Raw genomic sequence first — 26,763 nt, 5'->3', positions numbered from 1 at the left:
CAGTTGTCCTTATTTGCCTTTTGCCTATAGAACTGACAGGAAATTTAAGGGGAAAAAAAATTGCAATGAGACAAAAAAAAACAAACAAAAAAAGACCTGGCAGTTTTCTTTCAAACTACACTGGGAAGAGCCACTGCTTTATACAGACCTTTCTCATGATACAAGTACTCAGTACTCCACTAAGTCTCTGGTTTCATCAGATAACACAGAACAAGAATCAACTGGAAGCACTGGTGGAGGGGCTATGTATGGAACATGCACCTTGTTTGTCAGCAGTTCTCTCACTCTCTCTCCCTCCCAGGTGGCAGCAGGACTGCAGGTTGAACTGGAGATAGAAATTTTTGCCATGTCAGTTGGAGAGGAAAGTACCGATGGCTTTGAAGAAATTTCCCACGATATTGAAATAATAACAGAAACAGAGACTCTTTTGCTGCCTGTGAGAGCAAATATCCTTTGCAGTCTTACTTTTCCCCCTCCACACACACCTTCTAGCAGCATCACACTGAGGACTGACTACCTGGCAGGAGCCTTAAACATCATTTCCTTAAGCTTTTCTGTCCTTTTTGGAAACACCAGATCAATGTTTTCCAAGGCACAAATGAAGAATTTAAGATTCTAACTCCAAAAGCAATTTAGATAAAGTAACAAGACTTAGAAAAACAGGGAAAGGAGGAATGGTAAGGCCAGAAAGATGTGGGTATTAAGAACAAATAGAAGATTAAGACTTTGTTTCCACTTTCCACTGACAGAAATATTTTAATCACAGTTTTGAATTGTAGAATTGTTTGAGTTGGAAGGGACCCTTAAAAGTCATCTAGTCCACCTCCCCTGACAATAAATAGGGTCATCCACAGCTAGATGAGATTGCTTGGAGGCCCCATCCAGCCTGACCATAAATATCTCCAGGCACAGAGCAGCCATCACCTCTCCAGGCAACCTGTTCCAGTTCCTCACTGCTCTTATTGTAAACAAACAAACAAACAAACAAAAATCACAACTTTTTTTTTTTTTAATCTCCAAACCACATTTGCCTTTTTTAAATTTGAAACCATTTCCCCTGAAATGGTTCAGCAGCGGACCCTGCTGAAGAGTCTGCCCCCTTCTTTCTTATAGCCTGCCTTTAAGAGACTAAAAGGCTGCTCTCAGGTCTTCTCAGAGCCTTCTCTGCTCTAGGCTGAACAGCCCTATCTCTACAGCCTGTCCTCATAGGGGAAGCGTGCCATCCCTTGGAAATAAAACATATGGCAGCATTTGATGGTAAAGCCTCATGCTCTAAACAGGCAAGGGAGAGAATCGCTGTGTCAGCAATTGTGAACACAGAACTGTATGAATGCTGCCAGAAATCAGCCCTGTGTGGGCTCAATTGCTTAGTCCCAAAGAGAAGAAGAATTCAGGGTCCTATGAGACTGACTGGAGTGCTAGTTAATGGCAACTGCATCAAGGTTTTATATGCTTTGGGAAATCTTTCAGGTGTGTAACTGAGGAAATGGGCTAGACAAACCTGGTGGCATAGAAGCAAAAATGGTTTCTGCTCCATTCCCACTCGCCCAGACATCAGTCACTCACTTTTGCAAGACCACCCTCCAAAACAAGCACCCTCGCCCAGTATTTTACTTGGCCTTTAATCTTTGAGTTGAGGCCAGCAGTTCAGATTCAAATTGTCTCTCAGCCTTCCTTCCAGAGTTCCTTCCAGCCTCCAGCCATATTCTTTTAGTTATATAAGCATACTGAGACGATTCGATCCTTAGCATAACGTCTCACCTGTGTTAAGAAGTGACATTTATGAGTGCCGCCCCCAAGGATACCCCCAGGGTGGGATGGCAGCGACAGTTCGGGCAGTTCCTACATGTCCCAAGCCACGGTTCCGGATTATGCTACCCCGAAAGCTTTCAAGCTAATGTAAGTATTGCATGCAGTGCTGCCAGCTGTGAATTAAACGGCAGATGTACCTTCTCTTAGCTTCTGATCCACAGCATCAACAAACCCGCCAGGTACTGCCAGCAAAGCTGTCACACACACATCACGCACTTGACCTGAGACAAGAAAAAGACAAGAAATGCACTGGGTGACATCGTTAACAAAAAGATTCACTGTGAGAGATTTACAGATTACTATGGCTGTTCTGCTCAGTGGAGATACAGTAGAACCTCCCCAGCCCTGCCCCAAATCCTTCGTTTAATTGTCTCCACATTAAGCAGTAGATTGAGCCTTCTGGCAGCAGGCAGCTAGATTTATTTCGGTTAAGCCCTAATAAATCAGCCTCAGTTTAACACTCTTCCTAAAACCACATCTTATTGCTGACCCTTTGACACTGACAGCAAGCCTAATATGGGACAGCAGCCTTACAGACACAACTTAGCATGTTCCAGCACACATCACCCTCTGCACACATTTCATACAGAATATCTCTGTATCCTAAATGAAACAGTGTCCATACATGGACAGTGGACACATCTTCCCTGCCAACAAGACAGCTTTACTGGGAATTTTTCATCAAACCACCGACCACCACGTTAAGCATTGGGCTGGTGTTTCATCTCATCCACATCAACTCAGGTGCTCTACAATATAGCCAAATGTGACAGTTCATAAACAGAAATCCTATGGCTGTTTCTTCTCTATTCAGTTTAGACTTCCCATTTGTTACATTGACATCATCTTTTTTCTTTCAACTTTACCATCTGTAAGCCTGCTATGTTATCTAACAAGTCAGTAAAGAAATCCCAGCTGTATCTCATTTCCGCTCCTCTGGAGGGAAAAAACAAAAAAAGACCACATCAGTCAGTTCTCAAAAGAACTTCAGAGAGATGTGCACCTCTGACTGCTGCATCTGTTCTAGGACTGCCCTGATTACTTCAAGCATTGCTTTTTTCCTGTTTAAATATCTTCTTACCCTTTCAGTATGGAATTTTATCTCCAGAGTAACAAACAATTGTATCTAGGAAGAATAGCAAATTTAACACCTTCCATCTTAGCAGCTTACAACTTGTAGCTCACCAGTTAAGGCAGTTTAGACAAACCCCTCTCGCACTGTTTTGAAATGGAACAGAAGTACTCACCTAGTCTGACTCCTCCCTTTCCCACCTCAGCCCATCACAGCCCTGCACCAAAATACAGCTGTTGGATCATCCCTGAACACCAGGTACACACCAATCTACTTGTCCCTGCCAAGCCTATTCTGATCAGCGTCACCTTCCATTAGAATTCCAGGTGGAGAGAAATTAGTATGTTATTCATCTCCCACCTGACTATTCCAGATAATTGTGGAGACTGCTTTCCTCGTTGCCATTACCGCAGTCTGATGTCCTTCCATTCTAGCAAAGCCTTTGTGTGAGTGGACTGACAATTTCTACCAATTTATCAATTCTTAGCCATACCTCACTCCTCAAACAGCTGAACCAAAAGCTTCTTTGAACATTCTTCCCCAAAATACCTCCTGAGCTCAACATCCTGTCCATTTCCAACACATCAAAAATTAGCATTGATGGGGGTCAGAAAACACTGACACTTCTATGTTAAGGCTCACATCACTTTGAAAAGTCTTGTTTGGCTTCACCAAGACAGAAGTAAAGTCTTTGCAGGGTTATGTGACAACTTTTTAAGTCCGTATCACGTTTCCTAAGTGATTACTATCACTAGAACCAATATTATTCTTTCCCATGACACCTAGAAACTTCCCTTGCCTGGAACTGATCACAAGTTTGCCACACCTTCCAGCAGAGACCAAGAATCAAAGATCACCAATGAAGCAACAGCAGCTCAGGCTCAGGCATTTCTTTCACGTTTTCTCAAGTTTAAAACATTTCACAAAGATTCTCTTAATACACTCAAAATGAAATACTGCAGAGGAAGCTGCCAGTGAATGCCTTCAGTATTCCCAAGCAGATTGCCCAGCTTGAACTCCTGGTCTTGATTTTTATTCCACTCAATTTATGAAATGAAAACAAACCCTTAATCTAGTTTAAGCCTATGCGAGAACCCGTTTTCATGTTGTTCCCTTCCAACAGCAACAATACAGGCCAGTTCTACTGAAGGCAGCCTGACATAATTACGGTGTTTCAACAACCACACAGAAGTAGACCTTTTTATTATTATTATTTTACTTTTATTTCCTCTCATGTTAATTTTCTCTCCTCTTTCCCTACAGGTCAAAGCCTTGGAAGAATGATGTAAAAAGCAGCAATATTGAATTACCCAAATTTTAGACCAACGTTATGGAAACATTCCCCGCGTAGACTTTTTCATTTATTCAATCAAACTAGCATGAATGAAAATTTTGTCTGTCTCTTATTCATGGGAAAGGTGGTCCGAAAGTTGCAGTGCCTTCTGTGGCTGCCTGAAATGCCAACAGTTGAAACAATCGTGGAATTTCAATTCCCCCGTTTGACACTCTGCACTGCAAGAGTGCTGAATGCTTCCTGATAGGTTTATTTTGTTTTTACAAGAGATTAGGTTTCTGTAGCCACCCTGAAGCACCTGAAACCCCCCACCAGTACCAGGCATGCAGCAAGTTTCACTGAAGTGTGACTCTTTGAGCAAGTAACTGTAGCAAGTGCTGCTGATCTGCTCTGGCCTTCTAATTCCTAACTTTCTGCTTGCTTTCAGTCTGAGGCTCAACTTTCTGCACACAGACTGCTCACCTACCTTTAATTATCTACAAACAACAGATGGGGGCTGAGCACACAAAGTTATACGTGAAAGGAATTCTGTTTATATCCACTTATCTTCAAAGGTTCATTTTATCACAGTGGTAGACTGAACCACTTAGAAGTGCAATTTTCCCCTTTTTGTTTCTACTTACGCAGCAGTCACTAAAAGAAACAGCTTTTTTAGGAGATACCTTATTCTTACTGTTAAGTGCAGTTCTGCATTTTTATTTCTAATGTATTTCCAGTGGGTTGCTTTCCTGTGCTTTTTCCAGTACCTAACATCCTAAGAAACAGGGAGTTTTCTCTAGTACATGGAGACGACTTTCAACACTTTACAGTGACTGAGAAGATTATGACTGGAGATTAAACAACAGCTTTCACTACTATAGAGAACAAGACTGGACAGTCAATAACAACTTGGATGCAATTAAAAATTCAGATGAACTTCATGTTAGAAAGAAGATCAGCTTTGAGAACCTGAGTCAGACCTGTCAGTCTAAAAGTGATATTATTTTTTAGGACAAAGTGCCCCAGAAGCAGCCCCTACATCTACCAAACCTGATCACTGGGATAAAAAGGCAGCATACATGAAAAACTGATTACTGATCAACAGGAGCAGAGGCCTGCCCACTTAAATCATTTTTATCTGATACAGGACAAGTATGACTTGTCCTGCAACAATTCTGTGCAATTTCCAATACATGGGAGCAGATGCAATACAAATAAGCCCACACTTCTCATGCTTCATCTGCCAGTTGTTTAGAAGAGCACAATCCTTCACTGCAGCCCTTTAATTTTCTCCCACAATTTTACTTTCTGGGAAAAAAAAAAAAAAAAAAAAAATTATTTAAGAACCAGTAAAACAGAATGACACAATCAAAGATTTACTACAAAAATATCAGGACATATTCCATGGACAAAGTTGTTTGATAAAGCATATATAAACATTATTTAATAGAGTACAGTGTTTCCTCCATTCCATTGAAAAATTAATGGCTGGAGATGACTTCTGAAGTCTCAAAGCCTTGCCCACAGCCTCTAAGCACTTCCACAAACCATCAGTAAGTGTCAAAGCAGCACAGAATGTTGCCAGCTGCCTCCTACGGACAGGGCAAAGTCTGACAAGCAGCCCATGTGCTGATTCACCAAATTCAGTTAGCACACTGCCAGCAGGCTGATCTCTTTTGGAGAAGAAACCAACTCCAATTCTGTCAGGCATTTTGGTAGAGGAAAGGCATTAATCTTTGACAGCCACCTCAGAAACAACTGAAACGCAGACATACAGAGCAGAGCACAGACAGCTCATCTCACTAGGTAGAGACGATCAACCTGTGCTGGCACTGTCTCCAGCCAGGCAGGGCTGGCTATCCCACAGGAAGAAGGGACAGGCTTTGCTTCAGTCACCAAATATCACAGAGATGTTCAGCCACAAGAATAGGTCCATGGCCAGCACAGAGGTTACTTGATGCCATCCCCGTTGTTCCAGGCAGCGAATGCTAAACCACTGCAAGAATCATCTTCTCTTTCTTCTTCCTCTTCCTCTTCTTCTCCTCAAAACGGTCTGTAGCATCAGCAAAAAACATGACCTCATCCTTGGCTTCAATCTCTCTCTTGAGGTACTGGAGCCCTGCCATGTTGAATCCCAGCACGTCCTGTTGAGACAGACAAGCACCATGCTGTTGGGCACATCTCCAGCTTGTTAGGAGGTACAAGCTGCCTGGAAACTGCTGATACTCTGGCCTCTCTCTACTGAGGGATGATGAAAGCAAGACAATCCCCCACAGCTAATTAAGGCAGCAATACTTAAACGTAAATTTCATCTGAGCAGGTGAACAACCTGCACTCTTTTCCCAACATTTTTGTTAAAAATTGCTATAATCCACTATTTCCTAAAAAAACAAGTTGTTGACAACCATCTGAAGACGTTCCTGGGAAAGGTACTTAAAAGATTTGTAGCCCACAAGAAGACAAATAGAGTTTATTTACTTCCCACATATACAAGAGACCCAAAGCACAATTACTTGCATCAACAAAAAGCCAAAGGAAGGGGGAAGGAAGAGCGCACATAGGATCATTACTGCATAGTGTCACATCAGGAAAACGTAGCCTGTTTTCACAGGAAGAAGATGAAAATGGGCTCTAGACCCCCAAGCAGCTTTCCTACTTGACTGCAAATGCTTCCAGACATTGGCCAATACTGCTATTCCAGACTCTGGAGGAGAGGTAGCAACACTCACCCGGGCCTCACTGACTCTGGAGATGGTGGTTTTCTTCAAATTTTCTATCACTGTCACCAGCATCTGGTTGCTTGTTATCTGCCCAAAATGTATCCTGGGAACAAACACAGGACCAGCAACTGACATCAACAGAGGCATGTCAGCACCCTGCATTCTGTTTAGCCCACTCCCAGATGATCAGCTGCAGCTGAGGGATGCAGTAATTCCTCACTTCCCACATCTTAATTCCCAAGAGACCACATTTTTATTCCTAAGGTGGCTTTCCAGGAGCTCCAGAGCCAGAAAGTCCAGATCTTCCCCACACACTTAAGCTGCACATGTTCACAGCGCATCACATAGTCTTTACAGCTTCAAGAGAGAGATTATATTCCCCAGCTCTTGTGCTGTCTCAAGGCACTGCCTCACAAGAGGAATGAGCACCTTTCTTTTCATGTAAGTGGCACAAAATGAGTTCATGACAACACACTATAGATGGGCCCTGAGGAACAGGCAGACCCACTGCGGACCAGAGCCTTCCTAGCATTCAGGATCCGGACAGTAATGACAGCTGAACTTAGACCAGCAGCCCTGTCTGGGCAGGTGGAAGACTCACTTGAGCAGGAAGAGGAGAGCACGGCACAGGAGTTCAATTTCTGCACCCAAGTGAATATGTTCATTGAAGAGTCTGAGTAGGTCAGGGACATAGGAGAAGGGCAGCACAAGGAGAGACTCTTCCAGCTCACTAAGAAGCAAAGGGATGGTAACAATAGTCTCAGCTACTGCAGAGCTATAGATGAGCAAGTAATGCTTCCATGTGGGAAGGTTCTGACACAAAAGCTGTGCTGAATGCTCCCCACTGCTGGTCTGTGCCTGCCCACAAAGCACAAAGCACAGCCCAGGGCCTCGGCAGCAGGCATCTTCTGACACAAAGAGGAGGCACAGCATTCCATCCTCAGCATCCCCAATTTCCTCTTCACATACGCATACACCTCCAGGCAGCCAACACCCATATACAAGCTTCGCTGAATACTCCTCATGGACAAATTCCCACTCCCCAGTTCCAAAAAAAAGGCTGCCAGAGAGTAACTTCCACTCTTCAACACCACCCACTCAGCACAGAAGTCTAACACAGGACCCCAACCAATTCAGAGATCCAATTCTTTAGCACAAGCCTGTTCAGCAATAAGGCTCTTGGGACTCACCTTGACTTGACCTTCTTGAAAACTTCTAGCACGTACTCAGAAGGCTGGAACAGAAGAAAGACAACAGCTCTGCACATCAAGAAACATTCCAAGACAAACATGTGCCTTTGAGGTTCATTTTGCCCAGTTAAAAACATGCAATCACATCTTGTGAGATGGATAGATCCATTTGAACATAACAAACAAAAAAGAAACCCCTTCAGTTCCAACCAACTACCAGTCTTGGAAGTTCTCCCTCCATAAAACAGAAACCCAACCTTCTCGAAATACACCAAACTGGTGAAGATACATTGGGGAAAAAAAAATTATATAAAAACAGACAATATATACAAAACTTTACACAAACTCATCTCCTGCTTAAAGTATTCAGCAAATGCAGAGCTGCCAAGTGCCAAAGAGAAGTGTCTCCATACTCAGTCATAGGATCTCATTCACTTATTTTCAGTGTATGCAACATATAATTGACTACAACTATAGTCAGAGAGAAAGGGACAGGATGTAAAAGAATGTAAATTCTGTATGGAAAGAAATGGGCTCAGTAAAAGCTGTACCAGTTCCCTAAAAATAAACCTGGTCAATTGCAACACAATGCCTTGCACGGCATTGCCCTGCCTAATTGATTTCAGGTCAGAAAGCTTCCAAGTGCCTCCACCTCCTGCTCCTTGAGTCAAAGCAATACAGTTGATACACTGGGTCAAGCATCCCACATGCAAAGTCTGTCCCAAAAAGATGATGATAGACTCTCATGGCATGAAGTACTTTTGTTCATGATTTTACATTGTAAACGCTCACCATGGTCAGCTCATCACATAACAGAATGTGTCTTAACTTGTCAGTGTTTTTACCCAGCACCGACACTTGGGTGTTCCTCAAGAACCTTCTCTGTACAAAGCAAAAAAGTTGCTACTACCACACCACAGAATTTCACTCACCCCTGTTAAATCTATTTACTTTGCAGTTAAATATGCCTGTATTTACAGAGGAAGGGGGAGAATGGTTCTGGCTAAGTGTTTACAGATGTCAAGTGGCCAGGGGTGCACAATGACAGTGGTTCTCAATTACCCATTCCACTGGAGGTCCAGGTATTTTGTATGTGATGGCACAGCTCCCCTGAATATTCTATAGCATGGCAACCACAACCTCTTGCCAGAAGCATGCATAGGAAGATTTTAACTAGCTTCCTGTAGCTTTCTGTAACTCTACATGATAAGGTCAAGACTACCATCAGGGTTATGTTTGGCTGCTTTACTTTCATTATGCTCATACGAAAGCAAGTAAAAACATATATTATGTTCACTTTGCATAAATCCTGTCTTCCCATAGCAATCCAGTGTTCTGGCTCAGCCAGCAAATCAAACAGCCTCATTCCAGTTGATGGTAGCACATGACCCAAGGCCAGAGCTTTCTACTTACTGTAATATTTCCATAGGCACGGAGAATGGGATTGGAAGGAAAGGGAACCTGGAGACACAGAACGGGTTAGGATGAGGCAGGTTATTCAGAGTGAAAAACACATATTCACAGTGCAAAACAACCCACAGTAGAAGACAGTTTTTATCCAACGTCTTCCCTCTTCAGAACCTCACTGAAGGCCTCACTTGCAACTGCTGGACAAGCTAGTTCTCAGATATGTATGAATAACTCAAAATATGTACGAATTTTATTCCACTTCTTATTGTCACATACATAACAGACCCTTGTTTAGCATAAGTGTTAAGATTAAGGCAAAGAATAGGCAGTGTAATGGGAGCATGGTCAGCAGCACAGATCTTACTTACATTCTACTGTGACTTTCAACATAAAAATCCTCAGAACACACCACTAACCATGCCTCAGGGTACAGTGCCATCTGTCCTCTATAAGATTTCAGCAAATCTCTGCTCCTTCCAGCTGTCCTGCCTTTATCTGCATGCTGAGCCTTTCCACCAAGAAGCTAAAGTTGGAAAGATACACCCACACACCTTGGGAATGGTACTTTTCTTAGTCATTTACCTCTTTTCCAGCAGCTTTACATATGGCCTTGTGCTCCTTCAATTTTGCCATCTCTTCTCTATACAGCTCAATAGCTTCCATGATCCGTTCAGCCTGTGCAGCACAGGAACAGAACCATCAGTCACAAAGCACAGTTCATGTCCAACTGGACAAACACAGGGGGAAGCCAAGGGGCTAACTTGAAGCATCCCAGGACATCCTCCTCAGAAAATAACACTACTACTCTGATCACATCAGTCGTGCCCTGAAGGAGTCAAGCACCATCCACATTCCCCAGCTGCCCAGGGTGCACTCTGCTGCAGCTTCAGCTCTCCAGAGAACAGACTGGTCTTAGAGGCAGAGATGATTCTGCACCTTTATATCTCACAGAACATCTCCTCAGAGCTGCTGCACTTATGGAACAGCATAGATTACTCACCTTCAGACAGATACTCTGACCCTGTGACACCCCCACTCTAAGAAACTGATAAGGCACAAAGCAATGGTGGGTGACCCATGCAGTCTTACCGCTTTGATGGTTTCAATAGTCTTCTTTCCTGCCAGTCCCGTCTCTTCTTGTGTCTCTCCAGCCACCTACAAAACACAGTTTGCAGTTCTCTCCTGCAGCTGCTGAGCAGCAGATACACACACAGAGGCACCCCCTGCATCTTATCACAAAACATCAGCCCCATTCACTAAGCTTGCCATTTGTCTGAAGAAATACAGGTCTTCAAGTGCACAGCTTTTGCTCAGGACCAAAAGCACTGTGCCAACTCAGAACACTGGGAGGTCTCACCTGACCAACAGAGGCTGAGTGATCTGCTCAGAGCCAGAACTGTCAACAACACAACCCCAGTGTCTGTGCAGAAGGGAATCAGGTTTTTCCACCCACCCTGCATCACGCGGACCTGAAAGTAGCTGCCTGAAGGCAGCCCAATCTTGCTCTGGGCCTGTGTGGATGACAGCAGGGGAGATATTCAGTATCCACAGCCCTGTATGGCAGTTTGGCCAGCTCCAAACACTCCCGAAATTGTCTGAGCCAGTATCAGAGTCCTAGGAAATTTTCCTGCATGCAAATTCCCAATGCAACAGAATCACCAGTCCTCTGGACATTTCTTCTGTTTCTCTTACAGAAATTCTAGACTTAGGAAGGAGCTCTGTACAGTCAGACAGACTGACACTCAGATGGCATAACTCACCACAGGTTGCTCTTCCTTTGCCACACTTTCTTCATATTCAGCTTCTCGTTGCTACAGTGAAGAGAACACAATGTATTAACACTGGTGAGCAGATAGCTAGCAAGTGTACAAGTTTCTTCCAGACTGGTAGTGCAACAGAGCCTGCAGCTTCTTGCAGCCTTGTGCAAAAACCAGGACTGATGCACAGAGATCAACAATATCAGTGCAAAATCTGCTTGTCCCTCATTCCCACCCGACAGAGAACTTGGGTTGAAAAGACTGAAAGAAATAAAGGTTTCCAAATTAGATGCAGGAACAGCCTGCAGACAGCCCATCAGGCTGGGACTAAGACACCAGCAATTCAACACCAGACTTTCCACTTGGCGTGAAGCACAAAAGAAACATGCTCAGGAAATTTCCAGGGTTGTCCTAGCCTGCAAGAGGAAAGAGCCTCCTGCCCACCATCTCTCATGTTCATAGGGCTCCATCAATATGTAATTCACTACTGGTATATTCCTGCCCATTTTGTTATTCAAACTGGACCCACAACATGCTTGTCTTATCTAGAAAAGGAACTCTGTCTTTCCTGTTAGTACCACCATTCACAGCATGCCAGTCACCGCATTAAGATGCTGCCTATGAATCTCTTTGCAAACAGGCCAGGAGAAGAAGAGTTTATTGCACATTTCTTAAACATTCCTGCTTCTGTATCTGCGTCCTTCCCTCACTAAGGCTTGAGAACTTCTATAAGAGATACAGAGCCAGACTCTTCTATGGGATACAGTAAAAATAAGAGTTACAAACTGCCCCAGGCTAATTTCCCACTAGAAATGTGTGAAAATGTTTCCCCTGCCCCACGGTGGTCCAGCACTGGAACAAGTGCTCAATCTGGAAAACTTCCTTCCTTGGAGATGTTCTTGAGTCCCCAAGTAAGTGTCAGGGCAATATGACAGAGTTTTAGGGTTTGTGCACTGTGAACAGGGGGTTGGACTACAGACCCCAGAGTTTCCCTCCCACTAGAGTCCTTCTGTGAACATGACTCCTCACACAGGTTCAAAAGGAATGGAAAGGGCTTCTTGCAGCATCCCTAAGCTCTAGGGCCTGCTAGCGAAACAGAATGAACTACTCATGCTTGGAAAGGGGGAAAAGAAAACAAGCTGCATTCAACAAGAATGGTGCTCTCCATCACCCCACAACAGCCACTTGCTGAACTGTGCCCAAAACACTTCAGTAGAAGTGAGCACAAGAGAGTAAGAGAAGCTTGTTGACTATAGCCAACAGAACCACAACCATAGAAGTCTGGGAAGTGGGACAGAAGCACAGAATAGAGAGCAAATTAGCCAGGCATCTGCAATGCAGTATAGGCGGAAGAGCACAAGCAATACCTGTGGTGCTGTCTCCAGACAGCTTAAGGCAACAGTGCAGTCATGCAGAAGATGGCAGTCAACCCAGGCATCTCAGCACCAGGCTGTGGTTAGTGATAAGGAAGCCTACCAAGCGTGGAGCCAGACTCTGCCACAGTGAAAAATGAGGAACCTGTCTGATGGACCAAAAAGAAATCTGGGAGCTGTCTTTGGGAGGAAGAACACAACTCACCATCTCCCTCTCCTCTTCCAAGATAAGTGGCTCTCTTGTCCTCTCCCAGAGGCGCAGGGACTTGTCATGGGATGCTGACACTACATAGTCTCCATTGGGACTGAGTGCCAAGCACCACACCTCCTGGTGATGCCCCTGCAGTAGAGAAAAGGTAAGACACGAACAACACATCTCCCAGCTCCTGAGGAAAGTGCTGCTCACACAAAGATAGTGCTTCATTTCAAGAGCCTCCAAAACTTCCTACCTCCAGTGTCTGGATGTGCTCAAATTTATCCGCATCCCACTGCTTAATCTTGTTATCCTTCCCAGCGGTGAAGAAAAGATGGGATTTGGCCACAAACTGGAGATACATCACACTGGGAAGGTAAAAAAGCAGGAGAGAAAGGGACCTCAAAACACATGTGTATAGGAGACAGCAATGTATCGCAAAACCCTGTAGCCCTCGTCACCACTTACCTCTGGGAAATGCCTTCTGACATCAGCCCACACAAATTCTGGCCTGGGACAAACAGCACCATCTGCTGCCAGAGGGCAGAGCATCCAATGCAGCCAATGAGGATTGGCACAAGAACCCTGTGATCTCAGCAGCTACCAGACATCCCTAACCACCTTTATGCTTGTGTCCCACTGCCTTGGACTCTCCGTGGGAAGCTGAGCTCACAAATTTGGTGCTAATACAACAGACCTTGCAGCAAACGTAGTAAAGGCTCAAATTCACCCACCTGGGGGACACTTCTGATGGCTTCTCCCCACTACACAGGACAAAAAGCTCACTTCTGGATCACAGTGCCCTCAAACAACAAAGCAGCCCACAGCCCAAAGATGCTGTGGGATTTGACCAACCTGTCATCATGGGCAAAGAGAGAGCGGTGACAGTCCCCAAAATCCATGCCCCAAATCTTCACATTTCTGTCCGCAGACCCAGTTGCAATCAGAGTCCCATCCTACAGAGAAATGCAGAGAATGGTGTGGGCAGCTGGCTGGCAGCCATATCAGGAATCATCAGTGGACTAAGCAGTGCCAAGGCACTGGCTCCTGAAATATGCCCTCCTGATCAAGTTCTTTACTATGAGTGGTAAGATGCTGGAACAGGCTGCCCAGAGAGGTTGTGGATGCCCTGTCCCTAGAGGTGTTCAAGGCCAGGTTGGATGGGGCCCTGGGCAGCCTGGTCTAGTGTTAAATGGGGAGGTTGGTGGCCCTGCCTGTGGCAGGGGGGTTGGAGATTTATGATCCTTGAGGTCCCCTTCCAACACTGGCCATTCTGTGATTCTGATCCCTCCACCTCTTCTCTCCTTAGCAAGGTGCATAGCTGTAGTAGAGACCCCAGAAAGCACCCTGACTCTTTTCTGAACCTTTACAAACACTTAAGATCATAGCTAAAGCTTAGCATTTTTGTAATTCAAAGAGCTTCACTGCAAGGCTACCATGGCCCAAGAATGAACAGACATGAAGAAGTTGCTCCATCTCAGCACTCTTCACTGCTCTCGCTATCAAAGAATTCAGACCCCACAAAGACAGCTAGTAACTTCAGCAGTGAGTATGTTGTACCTCTTAAGATGAGCCTCGGGAATCACAGCAGCTCTTTAGTTTCTACTCCTTATGTAATGCTCTGTTCAGTTCTATAATAATTGTTGCTCCACCTTCCTCAGTGTGTACAAGACTGTATGATGAGGAGGAGCTTGCTGTGTCATATCAAGAAACTGCTGACTATGTCAGGAGGAGAGAGGCATCAGGAGAGCATTGCCCCAGAGGCACTGCTGCCAGCAGAGGCTCACAGTCATCACCACAACCCCACTTGCAGCAGATGCACAACTGTAATGATACTTACATAGGAGATGTCCATGCACAGCACTGGCAGCTTGTGTCCATACAGAGACAGGAAAAACTGAAGCAAAAAAAGGATGTCTCAGTTAGACATGCTGGGTGCATGCATGTGAGAATGCCAGGCTCCAGGCTAGCTCTGCTCTTCCTCAGGAAGCCCATCCAGCACCACTCTTGCCCTGAGTACAGGTAGCAGCATGGCCACGCTGGCAGAACTGTGATGATGAAGATAAAAGAACCCAAGCAAGCTGAGCTAACTGGTTCTGACCAACACCACCTGTGGAGTTTATCTGTTTCACTTTGCATATCTATCATTGCTGGTCTTTGCTTTTGTCATTTCCCTCATGCTCATGCACTAACACACAGAGCACAAAGCCACCATATTGCCTCAAACTGTACAAGGAAGAATTTCCTTCCCCAGGTTTTGCCTGTGCTATGCTCAACTTAAGAGCCACATGCAACACCAATTCACTCTATCCTTACAATTCTACATGGCTCTGGCATACCATCCTGCCTGCAGAGTTTGAGCAACCTTGCCATATGCAGGTTCATGATCCTTTCCAGATAAAACATATTTTCTCCCCAGCATGAGAAAGCCACAGTTCTGTCAGTATTCTGTCAGCAAGCACAAGAAGTGGGATGCAAAGTCTCTCTTTGATCATTATTGGGATCCTACAATAAATGGGCATTTTTCCAACATACTCCTCATCTTCCAAGCTACAATTATCAGTGCCTCACAGCCCATACAGTCACGTACCTTGAGCGTGTCAGTGTAGAAAACTTTCACAGTGCAATCCAGTAAAGAGACAGCTAGCAGTTTCTGGTTGGGGCTGTACCGCACACACAGAACATCTTCATCCAGCTGCAAGATGCGCACCTGTTTCATGGACAGCCTGGCAACAAGAGGAAGAAAAAAAAAAAAAACCCAAAAAACTCTTACCCCAAAGGAACAAGTTGAGAAAAGGCATGGATACAATTCCCACATTGCACCCTGGGAAAGCAGGCTAATCCTAACACAAAGCATCTTGCTCCTCATCAGGACTTGAACAAGACAGGATTGGAAATGAGCACGACATTGCAGGCTGACAGAGTTCACTGTTAGATGTACAACTTGTGATTAGAGGCTACACTGCATGCAAGCAGGGGACCTCACATAAACTCAGACCTCCACAAAGCTCTGCACTGACACTCTTCACCACACGTTCCATGCACAAGTCATTGGCCCTTCTTGTGGTGCACAGCAAAAGCCAAACCATCCATCAAAGAGAATAAATACTGCAGTTTAACTCGGTCAACGGTTTATTTTCTCACCTTTTCTGAATGCTGCTCTCGTCCTTCACAAGCTCAAAATCCCAGAATTTGACACATTTATCAGCACCTCCTGTCACAAAACCACGCTGCAGGGGAAAAACAAAGTTATTATGAAATCAGTTCCACTGTAACACAGATATGCTACAGGCATGAACTGCCAACACATCAGGTTTTTGAAAAAGGCCTCACATTCCCACAGCTTTTATGATTAAGAGGACACAACCAGGAGCACTTGCTCTGGCTGGAACACTCATTACCAACTGGCTGAGCAAGAACAATTTCAGGAGCTCTGGCAGGCAGGTCTGAGGCAACAACTGCAAATGTAAAACAAGACATGGACTAAAACTTTGGAACTGAAAGTCATCTCAGCTGTAGGTAATGAAGTGCACTTTGGGAATGAGCTGACGCTCACTGTTCTCGAGTCACAAACACCTCATCATCATCACAAGCACAGCCTTCTAAAGGAAGAAGAAAACACTTTTACATTAAAAACAAGGGTAAAAACTGTCCCATATGTTTTAATTCGCTGAGTGAATGAATCACAGGCAGGTCATTACTTGCTGTGGTTTTGATTCTACTAAAAGCAACACTGAAGCTTCTAGCTTAAGGATATGAAGAAAAGCATAATAAACAAAGAGAAGAAAAGTGAAAATTGGTAGAAATCCACATGAACCTGAATTCTGGCAATAGAGAAAAATACTAGAAAAAACAAAACCACACAGACCATTTCTAGAGATGGCTGTAAGAGATGTTTAGTAAATCCACACCCTTTTTGATCCTTGCTGCTTAACATTTTTCATCTGTTGTGCTCAGGGAAAAGCCATGCACCATAATCATAGTACAAGACTCCAAAAACTCACAAGACTGTAAAAAGCTTGTGTCAGATTATTATAAATCAATGGTTTCACATTCACCAAATCTAAAATTTTTATGGAGCAGAACTAGGTACTCTCTAAATCATCAATATTGATGCTCACTGAGTTTGGAAATATGAAGGAAGATTCAAGAAGAAACCAATAAAACATCAGAATTCAGACAGAGTAAGTAGGCAGGCCTGTTAATTGTGAGCTTACTCAACAGAAGTAACAGGCACTTGCAATTTCAGCAAACAAAGGAAGTAAAATTAAATTTTAAAATTAAAACAAATTCAATTTAAACAAGCTTAGGGAAAAATAATATGATGGAAATGACCCTTTTCCTTGGGAGTAATGCTGCAGTTCATAGAATCACAGCATGGTTGAGTTGGCAGGGTCCTCTGGGTCCACCTGCTCCATTCCTGTGCTCAAGCAGGAACACCAGAGCAGGTTGCCCAAGACCACTAACAGTCAGTCAGCTTTTGAAGACTTCCAACAAGGCGACTCCACACCCCTCTGGGCAACCTTTTCCAGAGCTTTGGCACCAAAACGATGAAGAAGCGCTTCCTGATGTTTAGTAAAAACCTTCTGTATTGCAGTTTGTATTCACTGCCTCTTAGAAGAGCCTGCCTCTGTCTTCTGTGCACCCTTCCTTCAGACACTGATATACATGTAGGGAAGCAAGGATCTAAGCTCAACATACACATCTACTGCAATGCAGTGCCCCAAATTGGCTTTAAGGAACATGGTGGATTACTACCTAACAATACATTCTCACTGCTGAGAGGTCAAAAGAGCTAAGTCAGTCCTTCAAAAGGAGCTAACTCGTGCATTTGGCACTGGTATAACTTTCTACCACACCATGCATTCAGATCCTAGGGCCACCAGCACAGAAAAGATTGCAGTAGCATAAGAAGTACCACAAGAATGATTTAAGAGCCTGGAAAACACATCCTGCAGGAACAGACAGGAAAAGTCTAGCCTAAGAATCATCAGATAAATGGGTAATATGGTCACTTGGCAAGAGTGCAACACAAAGGAAAAAAACAGCACGGTGTTAACAGGATTTTTTTAAACAGCAAATGAATATACTAGCAAATCCAACAGCTGGGAGTTAAAGCTCAGCAAGCAGAAACTACAAAGAAGCAGAAAGTTTAACACAGAGGATAATAGTGAAAAACAGCTTTTCTTTTTATCCAGTCTAAATCTCTCCATCTTTAGTTTGAAACCATTTCCCCTTGTTCTATGACAACAGACAGTTGAAGTTCTCCACAGCTGGAACACATCAATAACACACGCCCTGCTGCACACACACACCTTGCTGGGGAAGTCAAAGTTCTCGATCATACACAAACCAGGTGAGGCAATGAGGATGGCCCACCGCAACACGAAGACTCGCTGTGATGTGCCACCCAAGACCAGAGAGATATTTAAAACTTCATCTATATCTGCAGTTCAAGTTCTTAGATGGTACCAGCTGCATCCTTCACCTCCCATGACATTCCCATGCTCACACCAGTAGCATAAATATAACACTACAGGAAGGAGCTACACAAAAAGGCATGGAACAGATGATGCTTACAAGGCAGGCTGAGTTACCTGGTCTGGTGAAAGAGCAATGGACCACACAGCACCATCATGGGCATTAAGCGTCTCCATCAGACTCCCAGAAGCCAGGTCATACAGCTGCAGCTTCCCTGTCTGGGGATAAAGACACATCACAGAGGACAAATCAGACCCTCCAACTTCACGATATACCTCAGGAACAACTTACAGAGCATTAATCAGATCTGCAAACAGTCCTGAGCCTGACCTCTTAGAGAGGTCTCCAGAAATGACAAAGATTAAAACTGCTCAAAGCAGAGACAAAAGGTCTGAGCTACCAGAGGTGAGACTCCAGCAGCGACAAAACAGCCATGTATTAATGGAAAAACAAGGCTCCAAAGGTAGAGGAGAGCTCAGAGCAAATATTCCCAGGCTCCACAACACACAGGAGGAGTCACAGTAGCACCTTACTGGCAAAAGAGTTCTTGCTCCATTTGAGCTCTCTGAGCTAGGCAGTCATGTCTGAACAGGCTACAATAGCTCCTAACACATCTGCTACCCATCTCCTGAACTTCATTACACCACTGTTACACACAGATAGGCAAACTCCTGATGGAGATCAGGGAGTTCCCAAAACTCTCCTCAGCTGCCCAGCTCAAGCCGTAGGAACTACATAAAGACTCAGGGAACAGAACAGACTAACTGCCACAAGGGTTTTTACATCTAAAACAGAATACTCCAGAAAATGTTACACATTTTCATTAAGGCTGCCTTAATGACATTTTCAGAACATACTCCCAGACTTGGGCTGAATCAGGAGTGCAGAGGGGACACTATTTACCTTGGTGCCAACGATGACCTGCCGATCTCCCGGGACAAAGAGTGAGCACAGCGCGTACTCACAGTCCATCGTTCGGATACACTGCAAAGTTGATCTGTGGACAAAGAGTTCAAAAGCTCTTTTCACACAAAATCTGGTCTGCTGAGTGAGACATGCTCCAGAGCTGCCTCTCCCAACACCCTTCTTTTTGGCTGGGGCCAGAAGATACTGTATTACCATGCTATTCTGTTTACTTCTTTTACTTAATAAAGGAAGCAATACTCTATTTTATATTTCTCCATCATTCCCTCTTCCTTATCACTGGATCTCCAAACCCAGCATTCATAGGTTCCACGAGACTAACATGCACAGGGTAGAGGGGACTGAAAACGATTGCACAGCATACCTATTCCAAATCTTTACAGACTCTGCAGCTCCTGAAAGAACAGCAATATTATCAGAGCTAAAAGCTAATGTCCTGACATCACTGCGATGGCCTCCAATGGTTATCCTGGATGCACGGACAGCCTGCGGGACCTGTGCTGACAGGTTCACGGTGTGTAACTCAATGATGTTGTTCTGGAGCAGCAACACAATCTTCAGCTCTTCTTTTGGAGAGAGAATCATGTCAAATGACCTGTTTGATAAGACAAATTAGATGTACACACAGATGTACACAGGAGCCATAAGACAACATGTAGGAGGAATCAAGTATCAAGAACTGACAAAGAAGAATGTAGAGAGTGCATGCTATGAACAAGTGCAAGCTAAGCAACAGAGGACTGCAAGGAGGTCACCATTTGGGTCAGTGCGAATGGACTGGCAGACCATGGTAGCCCTCCACTTAGCTCCAAGTTGAACAGATATCGAGGGGGAAGCTTCTTCCACCTCCTCCATAATGAGCTGTGCAAAGCTCTTCCCAAGCAGCTTTACAACCACAGCCCAGCCTTGTCAGCAGGATTTTCAACTTACTTGATTTTTGCAGAAGCTCTGATGTTAGTGACCCGCTGGATCTCCTCCTGCAGGCTCAGCTCCACATTTCCTTTACGCTCATCTTCTTCAGATTTCTGCCTAGAAACATCAAATAATGGAGGGGGAGTCAGGTAACTCAGCACAGACAAGCCAAACTAAGACAAAGGGACTGAGAATAGTGCAAGGAGACCACTAAGCTCAGTGAAAACAACTGCCCTGTTATCCAGTAGCATTAATTGTTTTTTTAAGAAAAGAGCAAGACAGCTAAGTTCAGGCTGTTACACGTGCTAAGGAGACAAACTGTACCAAAAAAGGCAGCATCCTCTGGGATACAGCCAAAACACTTAACGAGGCACATTACAAAGATGGATACAAAACAGACAACAGCAAGCTGTGTTTGACTGACATCAGTTTCTGCTCATTTCATACCATTCCCAGAAAGTCCATGTTCATTGCCAAAAAGTGACTTCAAACATATCTATCTGCTCTGTGCTTCAGCTTCTATAGTGGAGCCAGAGCTCCCTCAATGGCTACTGTGAAGCAGTCATTAAGTACCAAGATACTCAGACATTTAACACAAAGTGGCCTTTCATAAAGCTCTGATCTGTATCTCTGCCTGCTGTACAACAGGAGATGAGGTATCAGGGTCACTCTGACTTCTCATATGAAACTCTCATTCCAGTATATCCTAACAGACATTTTATTTGACACAGTAAGCAGTGCAAACATGAACGTCAGGTGAAAGTGAGAAAAGAACATTTTCTGCCTATTTCCTTCCACACATCACCTTTTTTTGGAGGGGAAATACTCAGAAGGAAAGTCTCTGCTAGTAAATAAATGTTGCTTAGACAAGTGCCAAGGATTCACAAGAACAGTGCCCCTAAAATGCAACAGCTGGCACAGAAGACAGAATGACCAGTAGCTTGGAGTTCAACCATTGTGTCATGCTACTTGAGGGGATAACAGCTTTCTGGACACAGACAGTACCCTCATACACCCAGAAGATTGCTTACTTGGCTTTTTTCTTTGCTTTCTTCATTTTCTTTTCCAATTTTTTCTTTATTTCCTCTTCAGAAAGGACAGAGAATACTTCTAGAACAGCATCAGTCCCCTAGAGATAGAGCAAACAGTCACACACATGCAAAGCCTTAGCTGGCACTTACAAGGTCCAAGGGCTGCAAGAGCCTCTTCTGTAACTCAATAGCAGAGCTTCCCCATTACTTACATGGCAGGCCAAAATCTTGCCCATTCGGTCTGTGGCAAGAGTAACTACTCGATCTCTCCCTTCCCGCATGATGGATCCAGCTTTACTGCACTTTAGGAGACGCTACAGGAAAAGAAAAAGAACCCTGGTCTGGAAGGCCACGTGATCTTCTCAGGCACACTGAGAAACCAGCTTCAAAGGGAAGTCAGGAGGAAGGGACAGGGGAATGAACCTACAAGGTCCTGGTAGAACAGATAGCAAGGATAATCCAGAGACAAAAACACGTGTGAGTTGTAGATTATCTCCTTTATTTTCAAGTAAAATGCAACCTCAGCAGAAGAATAAAGTTGACAACCTCAGCAGAAGAATAACTTGATTTCACTGACAAACCAGAGTCATTTAAGAAATTAAGCTGAATTTCCATGCTGCAAAGGCAGCAGAGCACAGCTTCTCTGCCAGAAGATGCAAAAGAGACAAAAGGACAGGCAAAGGACTCTAAAATTGGCAATTAAAAGGAGAAAAGTCTTTTGAGATAAGGTAGAAGTCTTTAACAAGGCTCACTACCTACTATAACCACAAGCAGTTAGAAGTCAGAGAAAAATCCCACAAACTTCCCCCAGAAAGAGACTTAAAGTCTCCACCAGCAGCACAAGTGGGAATGGCTTTGAACAATCCCATCTGATGCTAGTTTGTGATCGTGCCACTCTGACCCCATGTTTCTATGCTTCTACTTACTGACATGCAAAACTGAATGAGAGCACAAAGCTCAGCAGCTGCCAAGTACCTACTATTTCATTCCCATGCAGTTAAATGAAAGAGCTGTTAGCACTGAGCCTTCAAACACTTGCTAATCCCTCCTTCTCCAAACAGAGGGCAAGGAAATTGGTATGTGCTTTGACACAAACACTTCTCATGTTCTGCAAGTAGATGAGGGCAGCAACTACTGCTGGAGAAGAAATTACCAAGTGATACAAGAATTCACACATTTTCCCTAACAGGCTAAATATGACACTTGGTGTATAAACTCAACACAGACAACCAACCTATCAGCATTTCTCAAACTCCTGTTGGCCCTGCAAGCAGCACCATGTGAACACTATATACACCAACCTAGACAGCATGAAAAAATGAGCTTACCTCCTCAGGACTCTCATCCAGCTCTAGTGTCTCATCCTCTTCACTGTCTTTTCCTGCTTCTGGTGAAGATCCTTTGCTTTTCTTGGACTCTGGCTCATCAGGGTCTTCTAGCTGTTCACAGACAAAATCCATAAGAAATAACTTAAACCACAAGAACTAAGGTGTATCAGTTCCCATCTCTGAATTTATTCATGCTTCATCTCCCTGGAGCAACAAGTAGTTAGTATATATGGCAATAACAGTGGCCTACAGTATGCCTGTAAGCACACAATGCTCCATGTCCTGCCCTCCTCATCCCACAAAACTGTCTTCTCCAGCTGTAATCCAGATGGCCAGAAGATCACACTCTAGAAAGTTTGTTCTAGAAGTTCTTGCAGCATCACATGCAAACTCAAAATACAGAAGACATCAAAAGTCTAACTCAAGAGCAGCTTCTGGACCCCTCAGACAACAAAGACATCACTTCAGTTCTGTTTCCCAAAACAGCAACCAGATTTAACACGTTTCAGACCCATTTCCGTCCAAAGATAAGCACCTGGGCAAGAGCACAAGGGGCTACAGAGAGGATGTCTTACCTCCTGGATATAAGTGATATCCCAAACTCTCAGTTCACTGTCAGCAGTCCCAGTGATCAGGCGTTTCTCTTCAGATAGCAAAGCCATCCCCCAAATCTGTTCAAAAGCACAATGAGAAGAGCTGGTTTGTGACTTCTTTGACTATCATAACAATGCCAGAGCATCCTTAATTGATTTATTTAAACGGGAACCTAGAGAAGTCTGGATCTAACTGGGATTTCCTGTAGGGATACCCATATTCGAACTGTCAACCCTGTATGTTGATAACAGTTCTCAGATAGTTTGGAAGTCTCTTATTTCCTTTTCCCTGAAGCTGAATAACCACCAAAAATATATCACAGTTCCAGTTTACAATCCCTTAGAGCAAAAAAATGCACAAGGTGAGCCATGACCTGCAATGCAAAATCCTTCCATCCCTATGGTTCTCTGCACTTCCTCTTTACCTCAGTACGGTGTCCAACTAGAGTTTTGAAGCAATGCTGGGTATCCAGGTCCCACCATTTCACCAACGTGTCTTTGCCACTGGAACAAAAACAAAAACCCCAGGTCATGAAGAAAGATTGCTAGAGCGCGTGGAATTACATAAGCTGAGAAAAGCTGAAGAAATACAAAACCTTAAACATGTTGCAATGTATCACTGACCAGGCTACAACAAAAGCAGCCGCCTTCACTTTGAGTTGCTTTTCCCAACGGAGAATTACAGCTGTTACAGTTCCTCAGGGCTCCTGTATGATTAAGCGACCTTGAAAGCTCTTGCTTGTGGCTACATTATGCTACAATAATGCTAGAAGTGCACCAGAGAAAAGTAATTTGAACATTTATGTAGACTGCTTCTCTTCACCCTACAGGAATTAATACTTTTCTATTTTTCATAACTTTGCTAGAGCCAATTTTTTTGCTAATAAATTAAAATACAAAATTTGTTTTTCCATTACTAAGCTTACTCAGGAAAAAAGAAAAATCACTACAGGTGATACTTATTGTCAATGCATGCCTTTTGCTACACAGCAGTCTAAGGTAAATTGTACAGCTGAAAATCCAACAAAAACTTCTGCACATAGAGAACTGTAGTAAGCTTCTTATGCTAAAAGATTAACAACAACAACAAAAAAAGTAACTATTTTTGCATCCTCAAAGACAAGATTCGAAATTGTATTAGGAAACCAGCATCATCTGCTAAAATAATAAAATGTATTTCCTTTGCAAAAAAGCAAAAAAAGGACACACAAGAAACTTGTTCTAATTTTACACTGAACTGATTGAGTGCACCTATTAGGTGACAGTAAATACAAACATTAGTGACTGATATTTGAGCAAGAGTATCTTTTGTCAACTGATTATTATTGAAGGCACACAATCATCTTGCTGATGTTTAACTAAAAACCAACTCAGTAAAACACCGAGTTTAATTAATCCATTTAATTATTACCTATTAGGAAGACATTTTTCTGTGACGCTGCTGCACAAGTTACACATACAGAAGACTACTTAATTACTTATCAAAAAATGGTGGTATGCAAAATGAACACATTATTACTATTCATTGTTATGATAATTCTAAGCTGCTAAGTCTACCGGTAAGTTAAAATCTTTTTCAAATGTTACTTTCCAGAATCTGCCATTTGTCTTCTGCTTAACATACCTGGAATTCAGGCATCAGATTCACAAAATGTGTGGACATGCTGGAATGTTTGTGAACTCATTTCTTCATCACAATATAATCACAGAATCACAGAATTGTAGGGGTTGGAAGGGACCTCCAGAGATCATCGATTCCAATCCCCCTGCCAAAGCAGGTTCCCTACACCAGGTACTCATACAGGTCTCATACGTATGGGTAGGACTTTGAGTAACCTGGTCTAGTACAAAGTGCTCCTGCCTATGGCAGGAGGTTTAACTAGGTGGTCTTTAAAGTTCCTTCTAACCCAAACCATTCTACGATGCAAAACAATCTCATCTTTTTTGAGCAGTTAAAGCACAGAAAAAGCTGTGATTCTAGAAAACAAATACAAATGGCTACAGCACCTAGAACATACGAATAGCAAGTAAAAGTGATTATTTTTCTTATTTACTGCTACACTCAGCCTGGCTTACCTGGTGACCAGCAGGTTCTTCTCCTTCAAGAAAAGGACTTGAGTGACAGCATCCTTGTGTCCTTTCAGCCGGTACAAACCGCTCTCATTGATGACATCCCACACAATGACATCTGTATCCTGGAACAGATAAAGTGTCACCAAGGGACCAGTTTCTCTCTACAAAATGCCTACATCTGCTATGAGACTGAAGAGACTACTTAAAATCAAGCTTTCTCAGTCTGAACTGGAATGTTAAGGATGATGAACGTAAACGACAGCCCCTCCATCGATGAGCTTTCAGACCAATAAATGCACTTCTGTCCTGGCTTGAGTCACTTTCACTACTCCTGACCTCACAATCTTCTTCACCTTCAGTAGCTCTGCTAGTACCCTCCCTTCTTCTGAGCCCAAGACTCTCCTAGCTTCAAACTCCCTAAAACTACTGTCATCTTGCAGCTCCAAATCCATTCAGTGCCATCACAGCATCGTAGAATTACATAATGGCTTGGGTTGGAAGAGACCCCAAGGACCATCAAGTTCCAAGCAGGGTCACCAACCCCCAGATCTGGTACTAGGTCAGATTACCCAGGGCCATCCCCTGCTACAGGCAGATGCCACATCACCCCCTTAAAATACCAAACATTTTAGCCCAGGTCAACTTTCCCAACAGATCACCTCTTTTGCCCTTTGTGAGAGGGCTTGTCCTCCTGATGTGCAGAGCTCACCTTTGAGCCGGACACCAGCCGGCCCCCCAGCTGGTCATACTGCAGTGCTGTGACCGCAGCCTTGTGCCCATTGAAAGCGACGCTCGCTTCCCCGCTCAGGAGGCTGAAGATACGGATCGAGCCATCTTCATAGCCAACAGCCAGGTGCAACCCATCAGGAGAAGGGCGGAGGAAACTGACTTCATGCTTGGAACCTTTAAGGATAAGGACCTGTGATTTTTAGGAGACAAAAAAAAAAAAAAACGTTGGTAAATGATACGTCAGAGCCATATACACAAAAGAAAAAACAGAACAAGAGAATATCCCAAGTTGGAAGGGTCTGTTAACGGTCTGATAAGGGTCTGAGAATGGTGTCCAAACGCTCCTTGCACTCTGGCACTCAGTACTGTGCCCACTACCCCAGGCAGCCCATTCCATGCCCAGCGCCCCGTGATGCAGACCCTGTCCCTCACCCCCAGCTGCCCTCCCCTGACAGCTCCATGCCGTTCCCTCGGGCCCTGTCGCTGTCACACAAAGCAGAGCTCAGCGCTGCCCCTCCGCTCCCTGTGAGGAGCTGCAGCCGCCATCAGGCCTCCCCTCAGCTCCTCTGCTCTGCGCTGAGCAAGCACGGGACAGACAAACCAAAGGAATACATTCTGCTCTCGCACTGAACTCCCAAACAAGCACTTTCAATATTCTTAAGGCCGTGCCGCCCGCCCCGCACCCGCTCACCTTCTCTCCTTTCCGCGCGTCCCACACGAAGACGTGCTCGCAGGCCGGCACGGCCACGCAGCGGCCCCGCTCGCCTCGCAGCGTCACGAAGGCGGCGTTGCCCTTGGCGCTGCCCACCAACCCGAAGAGCGCGGCGGGCGCGTAGCGCAGGTACTGCTTGGTCAGCCCCATGGCCGCACGTGCCCGTGCCCCACAGCCGGC

At 44.3% G+C, this 26,763-nt stretch overlaps 2 protein-coding genes across 2 annotated transcripts in view; one reads left to right on the top strand and one right to left on the bottom strand.

Moving 5' to 3' along the window:
• SPAG17 (sperm associated antigen 17) overlaps positions 1 to 4,260 on the top strand; it is a 91,544-nt gene extending 87,284 nt beyond the window's left edge. The window contains exons 46-48 of the mRNA XM_042866836.1: positions 302 to 446; positions 1,762 to 1,899; positions 4,148 to 4,260. Coding sequence (XP_042722770.1) covers positions 302 to 446; positions 1,762 to 1,898 — 282 coding nt within the window. The 3' untranslated portion in view covers position 1,899; positions 4,148 to 4,260. The remainder of the gene's footprint in view (positions 1 to 301; positions 447 to 1,761; positions 1,900 to 4,147) is intronic.
• A 1,257-nt stretch (positions 4,261 to 5,517) lies between these two features.
• Positions 5,518 to 26,758, bottom strand: WDR3 (WD repeat domain 3). The gene is made up of 26 exons (XM_042866846.1): positions 26,563 to 26,758; positions 25,852 to 26,061; positions 25,146 to 25,264; positions 23,495 to 23,573; positions 23,052 to 23,147; positions 22,477 to 22,587; positions 21,361 to 21,462; positions 21,149 to 21,246; positions 20,136 to 20,234; positions 19,570 to 19,800; positions 19,185 to 19,278; positions 18,398 to 18,499; positions 15,945 to 16,030; positions 15,391 to 15,526; positions 14,641 to 14,697; positions 13,656 to 13,756; positions 13,057 to 13,168; positions 12,813 to 12,947; positions 11,238 to 11,288; positions 10,567 to 10,632; positions 10,060 to 10,152; positions 9,481 to 9,528; positions 8,068 to 8,111; positions 7,479 to 7,607; positions 6,887 to 6,980; positions 5,518 to 6,301 (listed from the first exon to the last, which is right to left on the bottom strand). The coding sequence occupies exons 1-26, from the start codon at positions 26,731 to 26,733 to the stop codon at positions 6,146 to 6,148; spliced, it is 2,820 nt and encodes a 939-aa protein (XP_042722780.1). The 5' UTR covers positions 26,734 to 26,758; the 3' UTR covers positions 5,518 to 6,145.
• Between the last annotated feature and the right edge of the window lie 5 nt (positions 26,759 to 26,763).

Source organism: Lagopus leucura, unplaced genomic scaffold, assembly GCF_019238085.1.
Source record: "Lagopus leucura isolate 7727_CA_CO unplaced genomic scaffold, USGS_WTPT01 Super-Scaffold_100001, whole genome shotgun sequence".
NCBI lineage: Eukaryota > Metazoa > Chordata > Aves > Galliformes > Phasianidae > Lagopus > Lagopus leucura.
The sequence above is the reverse complement of the archived record's forward strand: the minus strand, read 5'-3'. Positions and strand labels throughout refer to the sequence as shown.

Coding starts and splice junctions, on each gene's coding strand:
- WDR3 (XM_042866846.1), bottom strand. CDS start 26,733: ATGGGGCTGACCAAGCAGTACCTGCGCTACGCGCCCGCCGCGCTCTTC. Junction 25,265..25,851: donor GGCTGGTGTCCGGCTCAAAG/GTGAGCTCTGCA, acceptor TATCTGTTCCAG/GATACAGATGTCATTGTGTG. Junction 6,302..6,886: donor CCAGAGTCAGTGAGGCCCGG/GTGAGTGTTGCT, acceptor CTGTCTCAACAG/GACGTGCTGGGATTCAACAT.